General features: G+C 45.6%; 1 protein-coding gene across 1 annotated transcript in view; it reads right to left on the bottom strand.

Moving 5' to 3' along the window:
* Nucleotides 1–24570, bottom strand: part of LOC8041629 (sprouty-related, EVH1 domain-containing protein 1) — a 78020-nt gene that overhangs the window by 27443 nt on the left and 26007 nt on the right. The window contains exon 2 of the mRNA XM_029981854.4: nt 2411–2675. Within this exon, the coding sequence (XP_029837714.1) occupies nt 2411–2675 (265 nt within the window). The remainder of the gene's footprint in view (nt 1–2410; nt 2676–24570) is intronic.

The following is a 24570-nucleotide window of genomic DNA, read 5'->3' as shown; positions in this document are numbered from 1 at the left end:
TAAGTTGGTAATGGTGGCACCACGACAGTAAAGACCAGTTAATTCTTTGGACACTGGGTTCCACTTGAAACGGATTAGACAGGAAACAGGAAATATGTAAGCAGTTGCATTCCCATTTACGGCCAAAGAATACCTCTGCAGAGTGAGATGAAATGCTTGGTCTGCCCGAATTTCTAAGCATTTCCTTCTACTTTAGCCCCAGAGCGTCAGGTGTTGCTGCTTCCAGCATACCGATTGTGCCGTGCTTCGCAGGCACAAATCGCGGGAACGCTGTGCCTTGCACGGTCTCCCCACCTAGCATGCCATAACATGACGTGTGGAAGTCGACAGACGGCGTAAAGTGGCGCGTGCCCCGGCCTCTCGGAGCCGGAAGCCTGAGAGTCCTCCCGCCGATCTACCGTATTCGCACAAATATAACGGAAGTTTTTTTTTTCTTCAAAATTACGCACTCCAAAACGCACATCGCGTTATATCGGAATCGAGCTCGGCCACATGGCACGCGAGAAAGCCATTCCTTCGATTGAACACAGGGGTGCGAAAGGAAATGAGGGAGAGGAGTGTTATTAGTTCTTGCGCCACGTAAAGGGAGGAACAGAGAACATTGAAAGCATTCTCTGTCGTTTTTACTCAGCCGCAAAAACGGCAAAGACAAGAGGCGCCACGCGGGAGTCGAGTCAAACCAAGCCAAGGCCGCTGGCAGTGTTTATGAAATCATTAAATACGAGGTGTGTTTATGGAAAGGCATGAGTAGCAAGGGTGAGAATGATCCTGTATCACTTCCAGCAGTTTTTGTTCTGCCTGTGCAGTTCTTAGTTTGTGCTCGAGTGTTCTGCCATTTGTGCTTCTGCTTCGTGCACATGGTAAATCAACCAAGCTGACAAGGGGCACCATGGTTCGAGAAGAACAGCTTGCCGAAAAAGAGCTCACCCCTAGGAAAAAGAATCTGAGAAATCCCCGCAGTCGCGACAGTGACTTCAGGGATGTGACGATGACAGTGACGATGAGGGCAGTCAATTGTGCATGACCCCGGTTCTCATTGCCTTTTCTCTTCTGCTATGCACTCGAGTGCAGTAACTTTACGTTTGCGCTATAATAATTTTCTCACTTCATTCTAGGGACTTCAAAACCTGCCCTCGCATTATATTCGCGGTCGCGTTACATTCGTGCAAATACGGTGCTTTCGTCGTCCAACCATCGAACCCTCAAGATTGAGAAGCGACAAAGATCAAGCAGTTCACCTTGCAACAGCGCTGAGGACAACAATGTGTGTAAGCTCTCCGACAAGTACCTCCGACTCTGAATGTAGCGTGTCTCACAAAGTAGTCGCACATAGAACTTCCCCGTCTGAACTGAAGTTACGCCACGTTCCTACCACAAGGGTAAATTTCAATATTATGCCTATGAAAAAGCTTTTTTTGTTTGTTTGTTTGTTTTTCTTGTGACGCCAGAATTATTTAAACCAGGGGTTCCGAAAGTCTTCAATCTTGAAGAAGCACTCCTGGGCTCGACATTGGTGCAATAGAAGAGGACAGGAGCCTGCAGGCCTTGTAAACAGTAGTGCACACACAAGCGTGTGTTTGGTGCACACTTATGCACAAATGAGTGCACCAGATCTTTGAAGACGGTGCTTAAACTAGAAAACCCCTCTACTTGTCACCAGGGACAGTTCAGGAAGTTTGCGAGCTCCGGAAACCCACAAGGGTACTGTGGGGAACCCCCGTGATCGTAGGAACCCAGCGTCAGAACCCATATAATCTAAATTAACCCACGGTCTCGTAGTAATTAATTAAAATGTGAGGTGCCCTCCAAAAACATATATGGTATATCCTGGCAGCTTGCCCAACTAAAATATAGAGCAAAGCAGGCAAAAATAAGGAGTGGACTAACATTCCGTGTACAATTAAGAAAAGCAGAGAGAACACTATTTTTAGATCATGTTTTTCTGTCAAACTTCTTACGTGGTGAGGCACAATGAAGCAAAGATGACTGTACTGTACTTCCCAGTCAGCAATGTTCGCTTATATCCCACCATAGCTGTCTTATTACGCATCACCGAACGCTTGGTCTTCGTCTGACTATCGCACCGGTGGTCCGGACCAGATGGCAAAGTTTTAGAGCTTGCCGTTATCTGGTTCAAAAGTTGTTACGCAATTTTCTACAATTTTCAATGGGAAAATGTTGGCCTACAATCCCAGGAATACCTGTAACCGAATGGCATCGACTGTCAGGAACAGGGCCCATTTTCCTGTCGAAGTTTACAGGAAATCGCTTACAACTTTCGAACGAGACAATGGTTAGTCCAGAGACTTTGGCGTCCGGTCTGAACCACTAGCACCACAGCATTTGTTTTTGGAGCGAAACCAATGTTGCAAAGTTTCTTTTGGGGCAGAGATGGAGAAGCGGGGGCCACCTTGTTGTAGGTGAAGTCCCGGCCGATGCCGCACGAGAGCAGCACCCCGGCCTCCCGTTCGCCCGTGATCTGGTAGCAGCAGCCGCCGCCCCCCGTGGAGGGCGTGGGGCCCCCCCCTCCGACGGCTGGCGGGGGGGGCGGAGCCACGTCGCAGCGCTTCCGCACGGAGACGCTGCTCAGGCCTCCGCCCCCGAGGGGCACCCAGCCGCCCGTCGAATCGTCCCGAGTCATTACCTGGGCCCGAACACGAACCAGGCAGCCACCACTGCAAGGGGAGAAGGGTGGCACATCAGTGTTGCTCTTTGCGTCCTACAAACACCAACTCTTTCAAGGGTTTCGCATCAGTATCGCTCTTTGCGTCCTACATATGCACCGACTCTTTGATGCCACTGCAAATGTGCGCTCTAAAAAAAAGGGCTGTAGCCCTTACACCCCTTGTCACAAGTATGACACCCCAAAACTTCAGTTCGTCGTACAGCGCACTGATCTAATATCTTATACCGCACCGATGACGGTGCGGTATAAGATATTAAACAGCTAAAGTATGCATAAGAGTACAGAAAAAAAAACTGAGGTTTTGCAGTAGGGTCAAGAAAACACCTATTACTCTTTTTAAAGTCAGTTACACTTAATCTATTTTAATAAGTTGTACAACTAAGCTATCAAGCCACTCGTGAAAGTTGGTAGCGTCGGTTGAACGTCAGTGTGCTATACGTCCAACTGACGTTTAAGGGTGTCGTATATATGACAAGGGGTGTAAGGGCTACGCTTTTTTTTTTAGTGTGCACTGCTGTTGGCACTGTCAGGGGTGGGACAGATCAAACTGGTTTTGGGGCAAGGACAAAGGACACTAAAGACAAAAAGTCTGGATTTTTGGGTCACCTTAGCAGTAACTGTGACATCATTTAAAAAAAAGCATCTTAGCCAGCTGTACCATGAGTTACAATTCAAGCATGCTAGGCTTGTACTACAAGTGTTGGAAAGTATTGAATAGAACTTTACTCTTAAATACTTGACCTCACATGCAGAAATATATTTTATTTTAGAAACAAATTTCGAGGGGCACGATTCGGGAACATCAATATTACATGCTATGTTGCATCATACATACATTGGCCATGTTGCAAAATTTACCTTACTGCAGGGTAAGGGTTTTGTACCTCAGCATTTGTACCCCATCCGGCGTTTTTCAATCTGTGTTGTCACGTGACAGAAACCGCCGGGGTAACTCGGATCCATTTGAGTAAGATTTGGAATACAGCCTATGTGGCACGTACGATCCATTGGATAAACAGATACAATGAAACCAAGAAGTCACATAGCGGCTTGCGCCAACTAGTAATGGAATGGCCATGGTTGCCTAACCGAGCATTCACTTTCCTCTAAACCTAGCACCACCGTGATCTACGGCATAGCGTGGCGCAATTTTGGTCGATATAACGCTTTTGGCGCTGCCAGGCGCAAAAAACGGTGAACGTATCAACGGGGTGCAATTTGTGCAGCTGTCCCACCCCTGCACTGTGCACACGCTTCGTCTCACGCGGATCTAGTTTCTGGATGTGCAGGTTGGTTGGTGCGTGATGGTTTATACAGACAGGGGAGAGCGTGTTAGTGCACCGCAGCTCCGAGCACGAACGGGAGACCATGCAAATCGGATTCTAAAAGTGGTACTCTGGCAATTTCTTGAGGTTCTCAAGCTGTTTCTTGAATCCCCACTTTTTACCCTTTCCAGTATACTATTCAGCATCGCAAAATTCATAACAGTTCTTGCGAAATCGGCAAATGAAAATGTTGCAAAAGCCAACATTTTAACATATTTGCACTTTTCGGTGCCATGACGTCGGTGGAAGCCAGGCTTGCCAGTCAGGCAAGCAGTCTAAAAAATGGACTATGCCAAGCATCTGTTCCATGCTGGAGCGCCGGTACTGGAGCGAGCTTCCAAAGCATTCATTTGACGCCATGAAACTGCTTGGAATCAGTTGGGAACAGAATCTACAGTACCAAGAGCGAACCCATGCCTTCCACTGGTGTCACTTTTTCGTTGTTGCCAGTAGAGATTTTCAGTTTGAAAAACACGGCGAGGACCAAAATTGTAAATTCAATAACTTCGCTAAAAACATATTTCGACCTAATATTTAGGATACTATTTCAGCTATGTTCGTTGGTGTGTTTAGCCAATTTTAAGGAAAATCGGGGACTATGAAGAAATTGCCAGAGTACCCCTTTAACGGTCTGCAGTGTCCTTTAAAGCAGAGACGTAATAAGTGGTACATTTTTGTTTTGTAGAATATGAATGGATGAGTTCACCTGAGCAAAATATGACAAAAGAACAAACTTCCCCTTTCCTAGAAGAGAAATATACAGGCTAGCTGGTTAGGAAAGGGAAAATTGGTGGCCATCTGGTCTACTGCACACTAGCTCGGAGCACGTGGAGCAAATGCTTGCGCTGCAGAAAACAGGATCCTGGGTTCAGTCCTCACCCCTCCCATTTTGATCTGGATGAGCATCATACCGGAGTGGGGTTGCGTATCACTGCTGCGTGGTGCATGTTAAAGACCCTAGGCTTAGTGGTTGTACTGCACTGGCTAAATTGCTCATCTACAGCTGAGAGACAAGTTGCTCGTTGAAGGCAGACTAACTTCAAGGCTGTATAAACATACCCACAACTGTTTTTTTAACGAAAAGGTCTTTTTGTTGATTTATTGGCCCTTAAAGGAGTACTCCGCCGTTTTTTGAGCTACCTCAACTAACTATATTTTCTGACTCCCCGGCCTTTACCCTTTCTGGTATGCTAATTAGTATCGTGAAATTCATAATAGTTATTGCGCAATCGGCAAATGAAAATGATGCAAAAACAAACATTCAAATATACCTGCCCTTTTCAGGGCCGTGACGTCAGAGGAAGGTAAGCTTGCCAGTCGGGCGAGCAGTCTAAAAAATAGAATATGCCAATCATTTGTTCCGTGCTGGAGCGCGGGGACTGGAGCGAGCTTCCAAAGCATTCATTTGACACCATGAAACTGCTTCGAATCAGTTGGGAACAAATTCTACAGTCCAAAGAGTGAACCCCTGCACTTCCACTGACGTCACTTTTTCATTGTTGCCAGTAGAGACTTTCAGTTTGAAATACACGGTGAGGACCAAAATTGTAAATTCAATAACTTTGTGAAAAAAATTTATTTTGACCTAATATTTGGGATACTATTTTGGCGATGTTGTTTCGCGAGTTTAGCGAAATTTCAAGCAAAGTCAGGGACCATGAAGAAATCGGCGGAGTACCCCTTTAAGGGAGAGGAAAGGGCATTACAAGCCCCTAAGGGTGTAATCTGAACACTTGTCAATGATCTTATTCCTCTTTGTCTCTTATACATCATTTTATGTCTCTTTGTCTCAGGGTTTAGGTAATAATCTTTTTCCTATGGATGAAGCCTAGTTTGCAAGAAACCATCAAATAAAATGACGGGCCACGCAACGCATCCGTATCACTCTCATACCTAGGCAGCTATGGGCTGTACAGATTTATATGTGACACCTTTGAGGGGACTGCATAAATCAATTTCTGAATGTACTGCAATACAACTAGGGTTCGGAGTTTTCGGTTTAAACCGATAAAAACCGATAAAAGTACGCCGAATTCATTTTTGGAAATTCGGTTTTAACCGGAAAAGGTCAGTTTGTAGGTTCGGCGTTTTAGGTTTAAACCGATAAAAGTATGTCTAATTCGTTTTATAAAATTCGGTTGTAACCGAAAAAGGTTAGTTTCTTAGGGCCGTGTCGAGATAGGTGGGGGAGGGGAGAAGGGAGAGAGGGCTTTGCAAGGTTCTTCATTGTGTGACACCTTCGAGATTGCCCTCTCCCAAGGTTCGGCATGCAACAAAAAGAGGTCTTGGATTGGCCTTTGCGGGACATCTGTGTCCCTTCTGTGATCGGGCCTAGTTTGTCAAGTTCCTGTTCTTAAAAAAAAGTTTGGGTGTCATGCACTTCAGAAGACATCGAGGAAGCCCGCTGATACCTTCTTATCACCCTCTCTCAAACTTCCCTGTGACTAAAAACATAAATACAATAGATTTTGTTTTGCCATTTCACTGGTTTCTGTACGGCCATCACTTCAGACGGTCACGCCGTCAGAATGGAAAGGAAAAAGAAGCGTGCTGAAGATTATGCCCGCGAATTCCGCGATTTTGAAGTGTGTCCTGACGGAAGTTCTAGCGAAGACCACGTATATATATATATGTGCCGTTATTCTTTGAGTGATCATCAGATCCAGTGTCCGATGGTGTTTCTTTCATTTTCACCGAAAAAAAAACGGTAACATTTTTTGAGAATAAATATACACCGAAAAAAAAAAAAAACGAAAATTGAATTTTAAAATAAACACCGAAAAAAGTACGCTGAATTTTGAAAAAATAAAAACCGAAAACGCGGAACCCTAAATATAACTTAGAGCAGAGGCAGAATAAGTGGTGTGGTTTTGTGCGAAAAAAAAAAAAATGGAAAGATGAGTTCCTTTGAGTAAAAAGTGACATAGAAAAACATCTTTTTCATATGGGCTCCGCCTAGTTTGCATGAAATCATCAAATGACATGACGGGGCCAAAAATCCATGTTTCAATCTTTTGGCAAACATGGGGTGTACCCCGCAACGCATCAGCATCACTCTGCAGCAGGTCGCAGATACAGGGTTACCAATTTATGCGTGGCCTTTTGATGGGACTGCATAAATCGTCGTCTTAACAAACTGCAATGTAATTTAGTGCAAAGGACTAGTAAGTGGAGCTGTTTTTTGCAGAAAAATATGAAACGAGCAGTTGACCCGAGTACAAAATGACAAAAAAAGGTGAAAGACGTTTACACCTCTCTGTAATGCCGCATTAGAGCGCAGCTTTTGAGGAGGAGGAGGGGAGGGTATGCCCCTCCTCCCCTCCTCCTCTCCTGCTCCCCTCCCATTTAGCGGGAAATTTTCGCTGCATTTCCCACTAAATTTAACGGGGAAACTTTTCCGCTAAAAAACAATGACTAGGACTGAATAACGGCGGAGCGGTGAAGTGTCATCCAGATCAACCGAAAATTTCTTCAAACTTCGATTCGAGTAACATCTGGGGGTTCAACTTTCACATCCTGCCTTCAGAGCTAGGGCTACCTTCAGGTAGAGTTTCAGCAATCTGCTGTGTGCAGTTAACTTAAGTGCCACAAAAATAATTTAACAGTTTCTCAGACAAACACAGTATGCTAACCTACCCACAAACCTTCGGTACAACAAAAGGGCATACCCCAAACTCGCCAAACTTTGAAGTAACTGTATAAAGATAATTTCATCAGGACAGTGCTGTACAAGTACGGAACACACGAAACCTGGCAGAGAAGCTACCAAATCAAAATACACGGCACTGCTTGAAGACAAGGAGAAAAGGAGGATAACTGGACTCTACTGTGTGCTCACTTAGAACTATTTAATCGCGGGAAAAGACGAAACTTTGAGGGGAAAGACAGACCTAAATGCGGGAAAAGACAGAGTGTTGTGATGGCAACACCGTGCCATTGCATCACTCTCAATCAATCCGATGGCCCCTCCACCACTTGCAAGAACATAATTTTCTTATCTGCAAGATCAATACAGGCTATGCTGACATGGAGGCTATGCTGACACGTGCTTCACAGGACCTTTTAATTATGTCAGCTTCAGCAATCTCCCTTATGGTCTTATTCCTATGTGTGGCTAGAACAGCACATGTGATAAACAAGGGGACACAGCCTCTCAGTCATAACAATGAACAAAAAGATGGCAATCCCGAAAGTTGTTTACAGTTTTATTGTGCTTGCGGCACCTGTCATTTAGACATCTGCCCATTTGTCCAACATATTTCTTTCCACATGACAATGGAAACTGCTAGACGACCCCCGCCACACAAACAGCAAACGGGCTCCTGTAATTCTTCGAGCAGCCCAAAGAGGCTCTGCGGAAAGAGTCCGACATTTTACGGAACTTGTCTAACTCGCCTGGCACAGTAAAAACAACTGCTTTTATGCAGTTCGTGATTCTTTTTTAAGACAGTGCGCGGTGTTACACACATAGTGAACGTGTTCGAGTACTACCACATCTTCTAATATTCAGCACCGACTCGCACAACAATCGGCGCCATTCACCAGCTGGCCAGCACCGAGTCCGAATTAGACAGGTGCACGCAAGGCCGAAAAGAAGCTCCCCGTTTTTGTGCATGCAAGAATGCCGCCTGGACAAAACGCTTCAAATTAGAGAGCATTAAAACTAAAAGCGTGTAGGTGCTTGTTATGACAAATGGGTGGGTAACGAGAGGAAACAAAAGCTGCGAACGAAACAGCTGCGCAGAGTGCCACACTGTAACAAGCCACGCCTACTTGCCAAGCATCGCCGGCAGCGTGTGCTCGTCCGTCGGAAGTACAGAGACCGGAGCGCATGACCAACCTGCGTGTTTACTACGCCTTCAAAAGCGGCGCCTCGATTTCCACCCAACGACAGATGGAACGATGGATGTTAATGGCCATACCCTTTGTAACGGGCAGTAGCTTGCGCCACCTAGCCTAAGTGTAAAAAGACAACCATATGATTCCTCCCACCCTTCCAAGCCAATTTTCTCCCCGACCTTTTGCTCGTCGCAATCCTAGTGGCGGCACGGCGGAGGAGATGGACACAGCAGATGCCCGTTCTGCTGAGGGTCGCTCTGCAGTCGGACGGTCGACGGAAACCAAAGCGGGCGGGATGTGGGACGCCGCACTGATGGCGTCCCTCGCTTCCGTTTGCCTTTTTTGCCAGCATTTCTACGGCCAACTGCCGGATCGCGACGTTGAAAGGCACAAAACACGGGCTCCCGTTTTGGGACCACTTCTAATGCACAGAGCAGGAAGGATGGTAAATATGGCAGTTTACGATAGTCGTAAGAGTGCCACCACAAAAAGGCGTACACCTGATTTGAGCGGCGATTGAATGCCAAGCCCATAGGGAACCTATTGTTTGTCCTGCAGTGAGTGCCAGGGGAAACTCTAGAGTCACTAAGAACGATAGAAGGATAAGATTGGTAGTCACAATCCAGACATTGTGATACACAGATCTTAGGGTTACTAGCCAGATGCAACGTTTCAGACCTACTGACCGGGTGAGGGGTGTGCTTTGAAGTTTATTGGAGCTTATGGATAATGCAGTGATATGAGTGGTCTGAGCCAAGCTAAAATGCCCTTTAAAGCGGTACAAAAAAAAAATTGTTTGAGCATATGCGTACACATCCTTCTCATTCATTCTGCTAGAAAAAACTATGTTTAGATTAGTGCATGTGCCTGTCTAACAAAAAGAGTATGTATTTTGGTTTGCTTTCTTCCTGTACTGCCTGTGTACAGCAAAGCACATGCTTATATATAAAATATTAAAAAAAAATAATTGGTTGTGCTAGAAAGCACCAGACCCATAAAGAGTAATATTGTGAAAGAAGCCAACTTTTTTTGTTTCGAAGGCCCCATGCAGCAGCTGCTTTAAAAATGCATATTGGCTCATCGCAAAGTTAGCACTGGCTATGAAACCAAAGGCGAGCTAAGGGTGTTCTTCAGAAATAAATTTTGAACCAAAATATGTTTAGTTACAAACAAATCTTTTCAAAATTACTTAGCCCTTTGGGAGAATTTTGCATAGAGACAATTTAAGAGGACACAAAATGGGCACACGGGCAATAAATGTCTCGTTAAATGAAACATTTAGCTGAACTCATTTAACAGCACTTCCAAGCTGCTCGAGCAAATTTGAAGAAGCTATAACTTATTGCCCCAGCCTAAGACTAAAGCCTAAAAGGAGGTGGTATGTGAGCTAGGTACATTGGAAAGACAAGTGAAAGCTTTAGCACGACCCAGCTATGCCGACCCAAGGGGATTTGCGAGCCCGCTGGCTACACCCAATAACCCTTTCAAAAATCAAAGTTTCAAAGAGAAAAAAAAATTAACAGTCAATGACAAACACACACACACACACACACAAGCACACGCACGCACGCACGCACGCACGCACGCACGCACGCACGCACGCACGCACGCGCGCGCACACACACACACACACACACACACACACACACACACACACAAACACACACTGGTTGTCGGCATGTCGAAGCCTATATTTAAATGTATAAACTGCGAGCTCGAGTTCTTGCAAAAAAAAAAATAAACAAAGATTTTTTTTTTTTTTTTTCCAAACATACGATGAGTGCGCGCGTCTACCGCCCCTCTTTAGCGTTCTTCCCCTCAACACGCGGGTGCACCGCGGCAAAGAGGGATACGCAGGATCGCGCGCGAGAAATGGACCACAGCAGATGCGTACGAACCTTCCCAACGAATCCAGCGCTGCGGAAACATCACGTGAATAAACGCCTCGTGCGGCGCAAAGCGCCTTCTGAAGGCCACGTGGTACACGGCGTCGCGTTGGATGACGCTGTTTACAATACACGCCCAGAAACCAGAATCGCCACATGTGACGCGAATACGCAGTGCCGACAGCAGCGCCACCGCGATGCCTGACGTCAGAGAGTTGAATGGGTGTGAGATTCGAATACCACCCGGTTCCACTCTTCATCCAGAACAGACGCTTTACACACGAGCAAGACTACAGCCGGCATTGCTGACCTTCTCTTGTTTTACGAGATACCGCTGAAACGGATGTTGACGAGCCTCCACAAAGTTCAATGCTGGGGAGAAGGACTCAACAGAATCTAAGACGGCAAGAACCTGGCCTGCTATGGCAATATAATGAGGTTAGATGAACTGAATAAGAGGAAACAAAAACTGAAGGTCGGTTATGGCGGCGCCCATGCACAGCTGCTGCGAAGCATCCAAGCCCTCTGCAGCGAAGAAGCCACTACTGCGCCTGCGCGGCGATGGCATTGCATGAGCCGAACGCAAACCACGTTTTGCACTTTGCGTGCGCTATTTTTCGGAAATTGCGTGCGTACGCAAAGAGTTCTTGCGCTCCTCCAAGAAGGGTTCGTGATGAGAAGTTGGCGAACGCCAAGGCGAGCACAGTTAAAACAATGGCGGCCCCGTGAGTTTGACGTCGGCAGCATCCTCGCGACTGCGATTTTCAATACGGGACGACATTGCACTCGGTTTGGAAAACCCAGTAAGGTGGGCAACGATTACTGGCAACTTGATGCTCTCGACGCGCGAACATTTCTCCGCGAAGGTACGGTGTGCGAAGGTCAGTACACGAGACTCCTTTTGCCGAAGCGACGCAAGCGGACACGACCAAACGACCGCTCCCGTCGCATTCTCATGTTTAAACAAATTTAGAATGTTACTCTTGGACTGGGCATGACAAATTCCGAGCGCCGCGGTGCGAAGCAGCGCTGCGCAATGAGCAAATACTGCCGTTCCATTTCGACTTCATTCCGGGAAACTAGAGTTTCCGATAATTCCATTCCTTTCAACTTCTACGAATGGAAACACTGAGCCAATAGACCCTTTGTAAAAAATCCGCCCGCGCGCGCCGCGCGACGGATAGTCCTTGGTACGCCCCTCCCATCGTCTTTCCTATCGCTACCACGTGGCATACGCGAGCAGGCGCAGGTTACCATAGCAACAACGTTCGAGCACCCCAGAACCGAGTAGCCGATGTCTCAATTAATCGTTATACAGTCTTCAGAATTATTCATTGGAACGATTTCGATCATTTTTTTTTTCTTTTATTTCAGCTTGATTAGGTAGAAAAGCAACCACGGCGTTGCTAGCGCTGCGAACGTACGTTTTGCGGTAATATTTTTTTCGACATTATTACTGTAATAGTAATGTAATGATAGCAGAAGTACGTTTGCGCCGGTTTTATTTGTTTTATATTTAATCTAAATACTTTAATTTACATTTGGGCATAAGTATGCGTTTAAAAGCGAAGTACTGCCAGTCGCTCCACGACCGGTGCCCCAGCAAATATGTGCGTCGCGCGACCGGCTTTTCAGTCGGTGTGTTTTGGATACACAAATGTCCCCGCGTATCGCCAGGTAGTGCATCACGCGGAGCGCCGCGCGGCACCCAGTTCTGCCAGTTTCACCCTGTTGTAGCCCAAGGAGTCATGTGGACCTTGCAACACCCACCGGTGTACCACTGCAGTGGGGCTGCGACTGCCAAAGTCGCTTCCCGATGAGTACGCGCGACGCCGCCGCGAGAGGCGCGCCTGTCGGCACTGAATTAGAGCCTGCAGGGTGCCTATACATATCGATCCTTTGATCGCGACGCCTAAAAGTGAAAGTCGTCCTTGATCTCGAATACTGACCTGAGCGAACCTGTTCACCTTCCCCCATCGGCGAAATTATGTCGTGCAGAGTTCGACATATGCCGCACGCGCGCTTTAATTTCCGCTCCAAGCATCCGGTACTGAAGCCGTGGCGCTATTTTTAAGCGACATCTCACTGAACATCTCGATGCACCGCCTTCGCTTTTTCCTCCCGCGTTGGCGGTGGGGAATGCCGTCAACTCTGGAAAGCGTTTCTTTTTTTCTTTTTCTTCTTGGTTAGTTTGGTGAGTTGAGCAGGAGCCGAAGCAAGGCCGCCCCAAGAAGCCTCGCAGAAATACCCTGGAGGAGGAAAGGCCGAAGATGCTTTTCCACTCCCAACAACATCCGGTGTCTCAGTCGTCGACGGTGCAGTTCGACAAGGGACAGTGCCAAATTTTCCACGAAACGACAGCGCAGACACTTCATCTCACGCTAATCTGGCTTCCGCACGTGCGCAATGCCCACACCTGCTGTGTGCAAACGCCGATCTGTGTGTAAACCGCGTCTTTATCGATTTTAGTAGGCGCTACGAGCCACCAGAGCCAAGCCGTCGGAGCGTCGTGAGTGTCGCATGACCTTCAGGGATATCACGTGATACGTTCCCAGCGGTGCGGATTGGATGGGATTCGCTTTTCGTAGCGTCGGCTTCGGTAACATGGAGTCGAAGGAGGCTCAGGATTCAAAGGCTGCGTTCGCCCACCCGCGCCTGCTGACGACCGACTTTGTGTGACCTTTTGTGACAAGGAAACACACTGGCGCCGTCTACCGGGTTGCCGTGGAACAGACGGCATTTCCGTATACTCCTATTTACTTTTTTTTACGCGCATCGAACTTTTATTAGGAGACCGAAAGAAAAAAAAAAAAAAAAAGCTTTTGGCAGTGTTATACACGACCATTTCTCATAGATACCACGCATACGCCCTAGATCTGGCAAAGACAGCAAAACCTTCGCTCTAATGATATGCAGTTCCAGGATCATTTCATAGATGGCGCTAGCGCACCAGTGCATTCTCTCGTCGCTAGATATCGCAAGAACTCGGTCCAATCGGTGCTTCGCGTTGTCCATCGGTGGCTGACTTAAGCACACCACAGTGCAACGGCCGTGTCATCTTGTCATCTATACACTCATTGTCACATCCAGAAAAAAAAAAAAAAAAAAAAGACGTTTTGCGCATTTTTTTTCGCGCCGCGAATAAGTTCTCACAAAATTTCGGTGTTGAAGGAAGCCGCGATGGTTTTGACGTCTGAAATGTGTAAGTCTCGATAACATAAGATAAAGCTGATCTAAGATGCACCTTCATTCAACGTAGGAAGGGCACAATTAATGACTTTCCGCAAAAACTAGAGGGACTTTATATATATATATATATATATATGGGTGGTTTCATCTCAAATCGTGCAGGCAAAAAGGGTCGAATTTTTAATTTCGATGAAACAAATATATGTTATGGTGCCGTTTATAAAAACGCAGTCGCCGCAGACCGCAAGTTCGTCGGATTTTTTGTTCGCGACTTATGAATTTTTAAAGAGGCCGCGGCGAAAAGCAGTGTTTTTCACACCCGTCGTGGGTCGGATGTTTCGCTTGATCTCCCGCCGTGGATTTTCAGTCCACATTATATTATCTTTTTTAAAGCACTCTGTGGACACATTTAAAAGGCTCCAATACCATAAAATAATTTTAGGCGTTTTGCTTTTTTTCTGTAAAAATGTCAAAAACGTCCCCTCGGTCAATTGTTGACGAACTTTGACAATTAATTACTGGCGATCTACTTGGGTTACATCAATACTTTTTATGTCCACGGAGAGCCCAAAACACGTTCTTTATATGTATAATAAAATGACCTGGCTGTATAAAATATTCTTTCCGGTACGTTTACGTTAATGCTATGTGAAAACCAAAAAGTACCATTTTTGAAATTGATTTTCTCAAAAAACCCATTTTTTATTTTTTTTATTTTTTGTTAAAATGTAGATGTGATAGTTTTCTATACTAAAATCAAGTCTAGAAAGTGTATATTTTGTTTGTATGTTTTATATTTAAGCATCAATATCGTACAAAAACGTGTTTTTACGGCACGAAATGGACTTACGAATTGCGCGTCTTCACAAGCTTGGAAATAGTTTTTTTTATTTTTTTCAACGTTCCCACAAAAAAATAAAATACAGTATTTCCACCCTGTTATATCTATTGATTATTTAAATTTTATTATAGGCGGCAAGCTACATCGGAGGAGTTCCAAAAAGAGAAAGCAACACTTCTTAACAGACCAGCAGGTGTCGTAAATTTTTAACGTGCAGGAGTCGGCAGACGTCGTATTGATTCGGGGCCCTCATTGGCCTGCATGAACGTCCCGCCCTTTCGGAGCCAGCAGATGACCACGACCTTTCGCGCTCGTTGTGTTAGATAAGACGGCCCGTGACGGTAAAGCGAGCAGCGCACCCTGTGTCACGAGGAGTGAAATGGTACGATTGTGTCGTTGACGCGGCGAACAGTGACAGCCACCCAGGAGGAGTCAGTCAGAGTATTGCACAAGGGAAAGCAAAGGAATCGTTGCCTGAAAGGATGAGGACACCACGGCCTTACAATGTCGACGGTCAACAACTGTTCTGCCAGCCAAAACAACGCCGCGTGCGCGCTAAAACCGGCGGCGCGGGACAGAAATCCCACAGACGCACACACGAAGATGGGCCGGTTTCGTTAGGGATGTGGGGAAATTTGATACCAGCCATCTGTGCATGCGTGAAACGATAAACGATACCGCCTGTTTGCCCCAGCTTCGAGCGCCCTATCCTTACCTTGAAACGGCCGTGCTCTCTCTCTCTCTCTCCTGGGAGATCCGATAGCACCGAAAGGTTATCTATTAAACTTGAGGAAGAAAACGAGAAGGGGCTGTTTAAGTTTAATTATCCCCACCAACCCGCTCATTCTGTCCTTATAAAGGGCTATCTCTTTTGGAAACAGCAAAGCCTGGAGACTGACATTAAAACGAGCGTGTTGGTAAATATACTTGTGTTTGTATTTTGCCCGGAGAGTTGGGTCGAAGTCAGCCTCCTTGTCAACTATAACCGTTTGTGAAGAGTGGGCTTCTCCCGAGATGAGAAGTCAGCGCCGGCTGACGTGTTCTTTTGAAAAAGGGAAGGGGAAAGAGAAAGTTTGAGTAGCCGCAGAAACTACCTCGAAAGCTCCTCTCCCGATATGAAGCTTCAGGCATAGTGTCGGTTACCTTCTCGCGCATCGCCTGCTCGAATCTATTCTTCACTTTCTTTCGCACAGCCACAGTTCCTCACAGCCGTCGTGGATGTGCGTAATAGAGGGAAAAACAGATTCGAGCTTCATCTGGACGCCGTCATCCTGCCAGACTTCAGTGTCGTGGGATCGACTCGTGTGTGTTTCTTCGCCCCGCTGAACTTAGTTTCTCGGGTGCGTTTTTGAACGTTTTTTTTTTTTTTTTTTCAATGTTTTCTTACTAACTGTTTGTTAGCACTGTTCAGTTGTTGGGTCTATTTTGTCATGGCGTAGCGGCCTAGGCGGTGATGTAGAGAGCGTGTTCGCACGCATTTGGTTGCGTCCCATTTAGGGGATGCCCGGAGGAGTTGGTTTATGTTCTTGCCATGTGCGGCTGAGTTTTCCCGTCTTTATTAAATTATTGATTTTTTTTTTTGTTTTACCTTTACGTGCCGTCGACTTCTTTGTCTGACTCTCCACCAGGCGTGGACCTATCGCCTTGCCACCACTCGAAACTAAATACTTTATTTTTTTTTAAACGCAATTTTCGTTAAGATCGCAGTTGGGCAATTTAATTCCTATTTATTTATTTTTATTTCCTACCCCTCTCCATGACACACTCTCTGTGTGTTTCGGACCGTTTCTGTGTCACCACTTTTGTGTATTACGGAAGTGAAAGGACATTCCCTGGTGACCTGTGCGATGTGCGGTGAACAAACCCCCAGTGTTTGGTTTCAGAAAGAATTGTATATAACATATCGACGGATGTGGTGACTTTCTTTGTCTTAGTAATATGACAGCTAATAGCTAGTCGTGCTAGTTTACTGTGAAAGGTTTATAAATCGAAACAATACAGCGTCTGTGCCTTTTGGTTATTGAAAGTCTACTAGGCCTGCTGATTTGGTTAGATATGTATCTCGTGGTTCCCGCTCTTATCAAAACATACATAAATATTCAATACCACAAAATTCGTTTATAATTGATTACAAAATGCAGAAGAAAATTCAAGAAAACTTCTTCACAATTCATAGAGACGCATGGGTCGCAATGTCTGACTTAGGTCTTGCAAAACAAAGACGTTTTTTTTTTCCGATATTAAGGCCTAAATATAAAACATACAAACAAAATATACACTTTCTAGGCTTGATTTTCGGGTAGACAACTATTATATCTACATTTGAACAAAAAATAAAAAAAATAAAAAATGGGTTTTTTGAGAAAATCGATTTCAAAAATGGTACTTTGTGGTTTTTGCATAATATTAACGTAAACGTACCGCAAAAGATATTTTATACAGCCAAGTCATTTTATAATAAATATAAAGAGCGTATTTTGGGCTCTCCGTGGACATAAAACAAATCGGTGTAACCCAAGTAGATCGCCAGTAATTAATTGTCAAAGTTCGTCAACAATTGACCGAGGAGGCGTTTTTGACATTTTTACAGAAAAAAATCAAAACGCCTAAAATTATTTCATGGTATTGGAGCCTTTTAAATGTGCCCACAGAGTGCTTTAAAAAAGATAATATAATGTGGACTGAAAATCCACGGCGGGAGATCAAGCAAAACATCCGACCCACGACGGGTGTGAAAAACACTGCTTTTCGCCGCGGCCTCTTTAAAAATTCATAAGTCGAGAACAAAAAATCCGACGAACTTGCGGTTTGTGGCGACTGCGGTTTTAGAAACGGCGCCATGACATATATTTTTTTCATCGAAATTAAAAATTCGACCCTTTTTGCCTGCACGATTTGAAATGAAACCACCCATATATATATATATATATATATATATATATATATATATATATATATATATATATATATATATATATATATATATATATTTTTTTTTTTATTACGGTTTTTGAGGCGAATAGGAGGTGATGGCGCAACTCGGAACACATGCATCATGCAGTCATGGAAGCGGCATTTCGCCTCTTGTAGCAGGTTCTGTAGCAGGCGAAATATCGGTTTGGAACAGCCACTGACGCATTTGGAGCAGATGCCAACATCTCTTAGCGCATCATTTAAAATGGAAAAAAGAACCGATTGCATCGCTAAATGAGTTCATCTTTGATACGAGTGCAGGGTTCCTCTTTGATGCTGGACCAGATTACTTACTACCTTTTGTAATAAAAATACATAGGGCGCAGAAGGAACACATAGCCTTCCCTTTAGGAACAAGGCTCATGTCAGAGTAGGTTCCATATTCACTGAGTATTATAAAAATGGTTCAAAAATTAATCATAGCGCTAAGCTTTGGTTGGGAAATAGCTTCTCTCCCCTCTTACTCTTACAGTCGGTAGTTCATTTAGCCTGTAAGTACGATTTCAGTAAAATGCAACCAAAAAAACCAAGATATCCGCTAACACGTGTACAATAGAATTGCTTCCCCCAAACTCTATGAACGTACCAAACCCAAGAAACTAATAATATAAACTGCAAAAACAACCAGCCACAAATATCATGAAAACCCACACTCACGCTTTAAGAATGACACTGCTCATTAACGGTGTTGGAACCAGACTGAAGTCAAAGATTACTGGTCTTTCGATCGACAGCTGCACGGGAACAACCTTGGCTACTGTAGTTATTCAAATATATAGACCCGCGTCGTTTGTTTGTTTTCGTGTGTTTCTTTGCCCAGATTTTTTTTTTTTTTTTTTGAGGATTACAGGTAAAATTATAATGAAGGGGACCAAAGAAGGAAGATCTCTAAATAGTACTTAGCATACGTTCTGGGTCTATTATGTCAACCAAGGCGCTCGCCGCGTTCACAGCTATACTGTGAACACGCGCTGATTAGAGGCGGCACGGAGGGATGCCGTATAGACACGATAATCGAGTGATCTTATCAGAAGTACAAGACCCTGGTTCTGTCTTACCGCCACACCACTATTTTTTGCGATGTTTTCTCGCGGCATTTCTCGCTCCCGATATCGACGAAACCATCTGGAAATTTAAAGGGACCATGAAATGATTTTAAAATCGAGTTTCATCAACCGCACGTCGTAAAAGGTGTGAAAAGAAACACAAAAACACAAAAATAGGGAGCCCAAAAAAATTATTTGCTATAGAACTTTTAAAAGAAAACTGGACTCTTTTGCGCCTTCCTTCCTTCGCCTGTTCACTACGATGCATACGCAGAATCGGTGCACGTCAGCCGAATCCACATCGCCTATTGGGTAAGAGCCTACCTCACCAGCACCGCGATCGTAAACAATAAATAGCCGGCGAATGTTTCCTAAAAGTTTTGTTAAATAATATTCAGATCCACATTTTGTAGCATAATTAGAGATGTGTGGCGAAAATTGCCAAATTTGATAATGCTGAGAGCCAAGCGCCATCTATCGTGTGGTAAACGAAGCAACTACTGCGCGTGCGCAGTAGGGCAGGGCCGCCAGTTACTTGGGTGACGGCGACCGACGAACATTTATTTTCTTTGTTTTCCTTCCTCTCAAAACTCTGACTGACTGAACGTTTATTTTTCTACGTGTTCTTCCCGCGCGTGCCGACTTCAAGCAGCAAGAAAACAGTACTTAAAACAGACCACGACGAACAAGAACGCTGGATTCACCGACTTCGACGAAGCGTATAGGCCTAGCAGGCATTCCGACTCGGCGCTGCGTTGCTTCGTCGCAAGACCGTCTGCCTACGACCGGCTGGCGTGCTAAATGGAATATGCCCGCGCGACCCTTGTGGACCCTTCCCGTATTATAGTTTGATCACTGACCTCAATTCTAGATTAAGAGGTGAGGAGGTCAATCTCTTCCCCTTGTTTTCCGAGGCAGTGTTGACGAACACTCGTCGAAAAGGGACTCTCGTCGATTCTATCTTCTTGTTTTGTGTGATATAGAGCTGAAATAAACGCCGTATGGATTGCCTTCGTAACACGGTATGTACACTTTGTTATTGGTATGCCATTTTTATTCTGACAGACTGCACGTCACTGTCGACCCCGGTCCAACCTTTCTTTGCCGAGTGTCGCGTCAGTATCGAGTTGCAATCGTAAAAGAACGGTCCCGAAGCGCTTACCAAGAGCGCGAATACAAGACTTCCATCAAGCGTGCGCGTCCGCTCCGAGTGTAAGCAGGTATTTACGTGGCTCTTGCTGACACTCGTAGTTCAAACGTATCTTTTTTAACGTCGGCTCGCTCCTGCATCTCCGAGGCCGCGAAAAACGCCATCTACGTCGCTTTGCAAACGACTGACACGGGCCGGCCCTTCTACCAACAATGACGGGGTGGTGACAAGACTCGCTGCACTTCCCAACAGGCATACCGGCGTATGGGACTAGTCCCATGCTGTCGCTGTAGCGCAACATATCTCATTGAATTTCGCTCAGCTGCGATGCGGCGATGAGGGGCGCCGATTCAGGAAATACGTCGGTGACATCAGCGCAGTAAAACCTACCGGCGCACCCCAACTCGTTGCCGCTAACACTCCCATTCTCCTACTGCCGAGAGAACTTCCGGTTCCGGAAACGGTCTACGTCACGGCTTCTTTTGCGGTCAGTTGGAGAGAATGAAAAAGTCGATATTTCAATAATTTTTTGTGTAAAAGTTAATAAACCGAGACGAAAACGGATGCCTGTTCGGCATTCAGTGAACATTGACGGTTTAATGTAAAAGTTATCTGGAAAAAGTAAAAAGGTCATTTCATGGTCCCTTTAAAGGGACCACGAAATGACCTTTTTACTTTTGGAGTCTTCCGGCGAAGACTCCCGAAGTTCCCTCTAAATGGACCACGAAATAACAGTTGGGTTGACTTCTGGAGTCTTCCGGTGAAGACTCCAGAAGTCAACCCAACTGTTATTGTTGGCAAAAGGGCCGGCCAGTGTCAGTCGTTTGCAAAGCGACGTAGATGGAAACAAATTGCCTCGGCGTTTTTCGCGGCCTCGGAGATGCAGGAGCGAGCCGACGTTAAAAAAGATACGTTTGAACTACGAGTGTCAGCAAGAGCCACGTAAATAACTGTTTACACTCGGAGCGGACGCACGCGCTTGATGGAAGTGCTGTATTCGCGCTGTTGGTAAGCGCTTCGGGACCGTTCTTTTACGATTGCAACTCGATACTGACGCGACACTCGGCAAAGAAAGGTTGGACCGGCGTTGCACGTATACCTCCCACGAACTGTTATAGCTCGACAGTGACGTGCAGTCTGTCAGAGTAAAAATGGCATACCAATAACAAAGTTTACAAACCGTGTTACGAAGGTAATCCATAAGGCGTTTATTTCAGCTCTATATCACACAAAACAAGAAGATAGAATCGACGAGAGTCCCTTTCCGACCAGTGTTCGTCAACACTGCCTCGGAAAACAAGGGGAGGAGATTGACCTCACCTCTTAATATAAAATTGAAGTCAGCGATCAAACTATAATACGGGAAGGGCCCACAAGGGTCGCGCGGGCATATTCCATTCAGCACGCCAGCCGGTCGTTGGCAGGCGGTCTTGCGACGAAGCAACGCAGCGCCGAGTCGGAATGCCTGCTAGGCCTATATTCTGAGCAGCTCGCTTCGTCGGAGTCGGTGGATCCAGCGTTCTTGTTCGTCGTGGTCTGTTTTAAGTACTGTTTTCTAGCTGCTTGAAGTCGGCACGCGCGAGAAGAACGCGTAGAAAAATAAACGTTCAGTCAGTCAGAGTTTTGAGATGAAGGAAAACAGAAAATATACGACCGTCGGTCGCCGCCACCCAAGTAACTGAAGTCGGCCCTGCCCTACTGCGCACGCGCAGTAGTTGCTTCGTTTACCACACGATAGATGGCGCTTGGCTCTCAGCATTATCAAATTTGGCAATTTTCGCCACACATCTCTAATTATGCTACAAAATGTGGATCTGAATATTATTTAACAAAACTTTTAGGAAACATTCGCCGGCTATTTATTGTTTACGATCGCGGTGCTGGTGAGGTAGGCTCTTACCCAATAGGCGACGTGGATTCGGCTGACGTGCTCCGTTTCCGCGGATGCATCGTAGTGAAAAGGCGAAGGAAAGAAGGCGCAAAAGAGTCCAGTTTTCTTTTAAAAGTTCAATGGCAAATAATTTTTTTGGCTCCTTTTTTTGTGTTTTTGTGTTTCTCTTCACACCTTTTACGACGTGCGGTGGATGAAACTCGATTTTAAAATCATTTCATGGTCCCTTTAAAACGAAGTTGATTAAAGTAGAAGTTTGGGCTAGTTGGTATTTGTCAGATAAGGAACGCTCCTATTTAGACAAACAGTGACAGTGCATAGCGATGGCTAGTGAGCACGTGGCGTCCAGGTCAAGCTTTTTATTCATGTTTGTTTGTTGTGACAATACAGTATTTATACTCGCTGTTAGAACGAATAAACTTCAGTTGTAAGTCAGCGCCTTGTTTGTCTACCTTCTTGTTCTTGTCCGTGTCCCTGCGCTGTTTTAATCTTTAACCCTTTAAAACGACATCGGCGATCAGAACCCGCCAACGCGGTTGACGAGGAATCCCCATACTCCGTTTGAGTTCATCCTAATTCAAAGCGCGACCGTCACGTTTACGACTCGGTGGGACCGCCCAAACAGCCTCAAAAGGTGACATCGTGGTATTCGTTTATCTTTTTGTACCAAGTGCTCTTTCATCGAGTATCAAGTGCAGCAAACGTACCGTGACCTACGCCTTCAGTATCCGTTCGTGGTTTGACGTTCGAGCCTTCGACTGAGTTCTGACCAGAGACGAAAAAAACTCCCACTTCGACTTCTCTAAAATTAGGGTCGACCAATATTAAATATTTCATATTCTTTTGCTTCGCGTTATAGCCCATCTCTGCGCAGGTGTGGCGCCATTCTTAACAAAAACAATGTCACTTTGGCGCAAAACGGAGCATGCGATCGATCATGCCGCAACATGGAGCCAATGGCGCAGCACTTCCATCACTGACATGGAGCTGGAGGGGTTCGCGACAGACCCGATCATGTCTTCAGTTGGATTCAGACTCTTGTCGGCTCGAACACCGCCGTTCCCTCGGAGTTAGGTCACGTGGAATCGCGTAACACCCCCCCGCCCCGTTTCAATATTCGAAAATCTGCCAGATCGGAAGACCTTGCATCCGACATAGTAAAGAAAGCTACGAAATACGCTTCGAGCGGCTATTAAATGTATCCATTCTTCTAGAGCATCGAGCGGACATTACCGAAATATAAGTGTAAAATGCAGCCTACACTGTTTTTTTTTTTTTCTCTCTTGTCTTTCTTCTACCTAAATCAGGGAAAATATTGATAGACCTCATATGAAACTAGTGGACTCAGCATTGCACACTACAATCGATCTCATGGCTGCTACGTTGTCTGCGAACTGCAAGCGCAACTGTATCAAAGCGCTAGCTAGCACGCGCGCTCGGCCTTTGAAACATGCCTTTAGCGCGAGCACTCGCTCCGCCAAAGAACGTTTTCAGGCCGCGGTTTCGTACTCTCGCGTGCTTGTGGCCCTGGCTGTAGTCTCAGAAAGGGACAACGGAGCAGACAACAGGGTGCGTCGTCTGTCCGTCACGCCGCCAATCCGGATGGCGCCACAAGTTACATTGAACGTTGTCGTCTGCGAAAGCGTCCGCTGTTTACTTTCACAAGTTTCTTGGTCGTATACAGGAAGAGAAGACCGCTTTGAGAGTTCACGAGGAAAAACTGACCGCTCACTGGACCTTAGGTGAAAGCTATCTGTATGCAGGCGCCGATTTTCCCGCTCGTTTTACAGCGCAACATGTACTGCGCGCACCCCATGCACATATACGTTGGAAGACAAACCTCTTCCCTCATAATTAGGGTTCCGTGTTTTTGTAGTTAAATATTCCGTAAACTTCGAAGAATGTTTCTCCGAGTCTACTTCATTTTTATTAATTTTTTTCCCGAAAATTTGGAGTTCATTTTTGTTAGACGCTCCGAAATCCGGAGTTTACTTTTGCTGAGCATTTCTTTTTCTATTTTATTAAAAGTAAAAATAAATAATATCCCGATATAAACGTGAGCTAGGTTCAAAAGAAAGTGCTTCTATCAAATAATATTCCTTCAGCTGGATTCGGCATTGGCAGTACCAATCTGCCGCGCGACAAAACTTGACAACAAGTGTAACCCACTTTTAGTCGTTTCCGTTTCTACGTGTACCTAAACCCAAACACGAGGAATAAAGAGGGTTAAAAAAAAAAATCACCCAGATACTGAGCAATCTACCCCACGCCTAGTCACAAAATAAGAAAAAAAAAGTAATAAAAAAAAAAAGAAAAAAGAAAAGTAGGAAATGAACAGGGATAGCGAACAAATTTGGGTCTCGAAAAAGTCGGCGAGAACAGTCGAAAGCCCACAGGGAGCGAGCTCGCGGGCCCGACCAGACGAGAAATAAATAACCGAAACTGGGGAGGAACGCGAGACCCCCAAAAACATATAAATAAAAATGAAAACATAACGAGAGAGAGAAGCATGAGGCATTTCCGGCTGCAACCTCTCTCCCCTCGTATCTCTCTCCCACTTCCGGCGCGTGATCCGCGTCTACGCAGATGCTCGTGCATCCACGGCGGCAGCAGCAGTCGGTGCACCTCTCGCGCACCAACACAACGGCACTCCTTCAGTGGGCATCGCGCGCCACCATTACACGCGGTCAACCAAAAGCTCAAACGCCTTTCAGCCGTGTTTCGCCTTGAACACGCCACCGAGG

Source organism: Ixodes scapularis, unplaced genomic scaffold (genome assembly GCF_016920785.2).
Source record: "Ixodes scapularis isolate PalLabHiFi unplaced genomic scaffold, ASM1692078v2 PGA_scaffold10__122_contigs__length_95168666, whole genome shotgun sequence".
NCBI lineage: Eukaryota > Metazoa > Arthropoda > Arachnida > Ixodida > Ixodidae > Ixodes > Ixodes scapularis.
The sequence above is the reverse complement of the archived record's forward strand: the minus strand, read 5'-3'. Positions and strand labels throughout refer to the sequence as shown.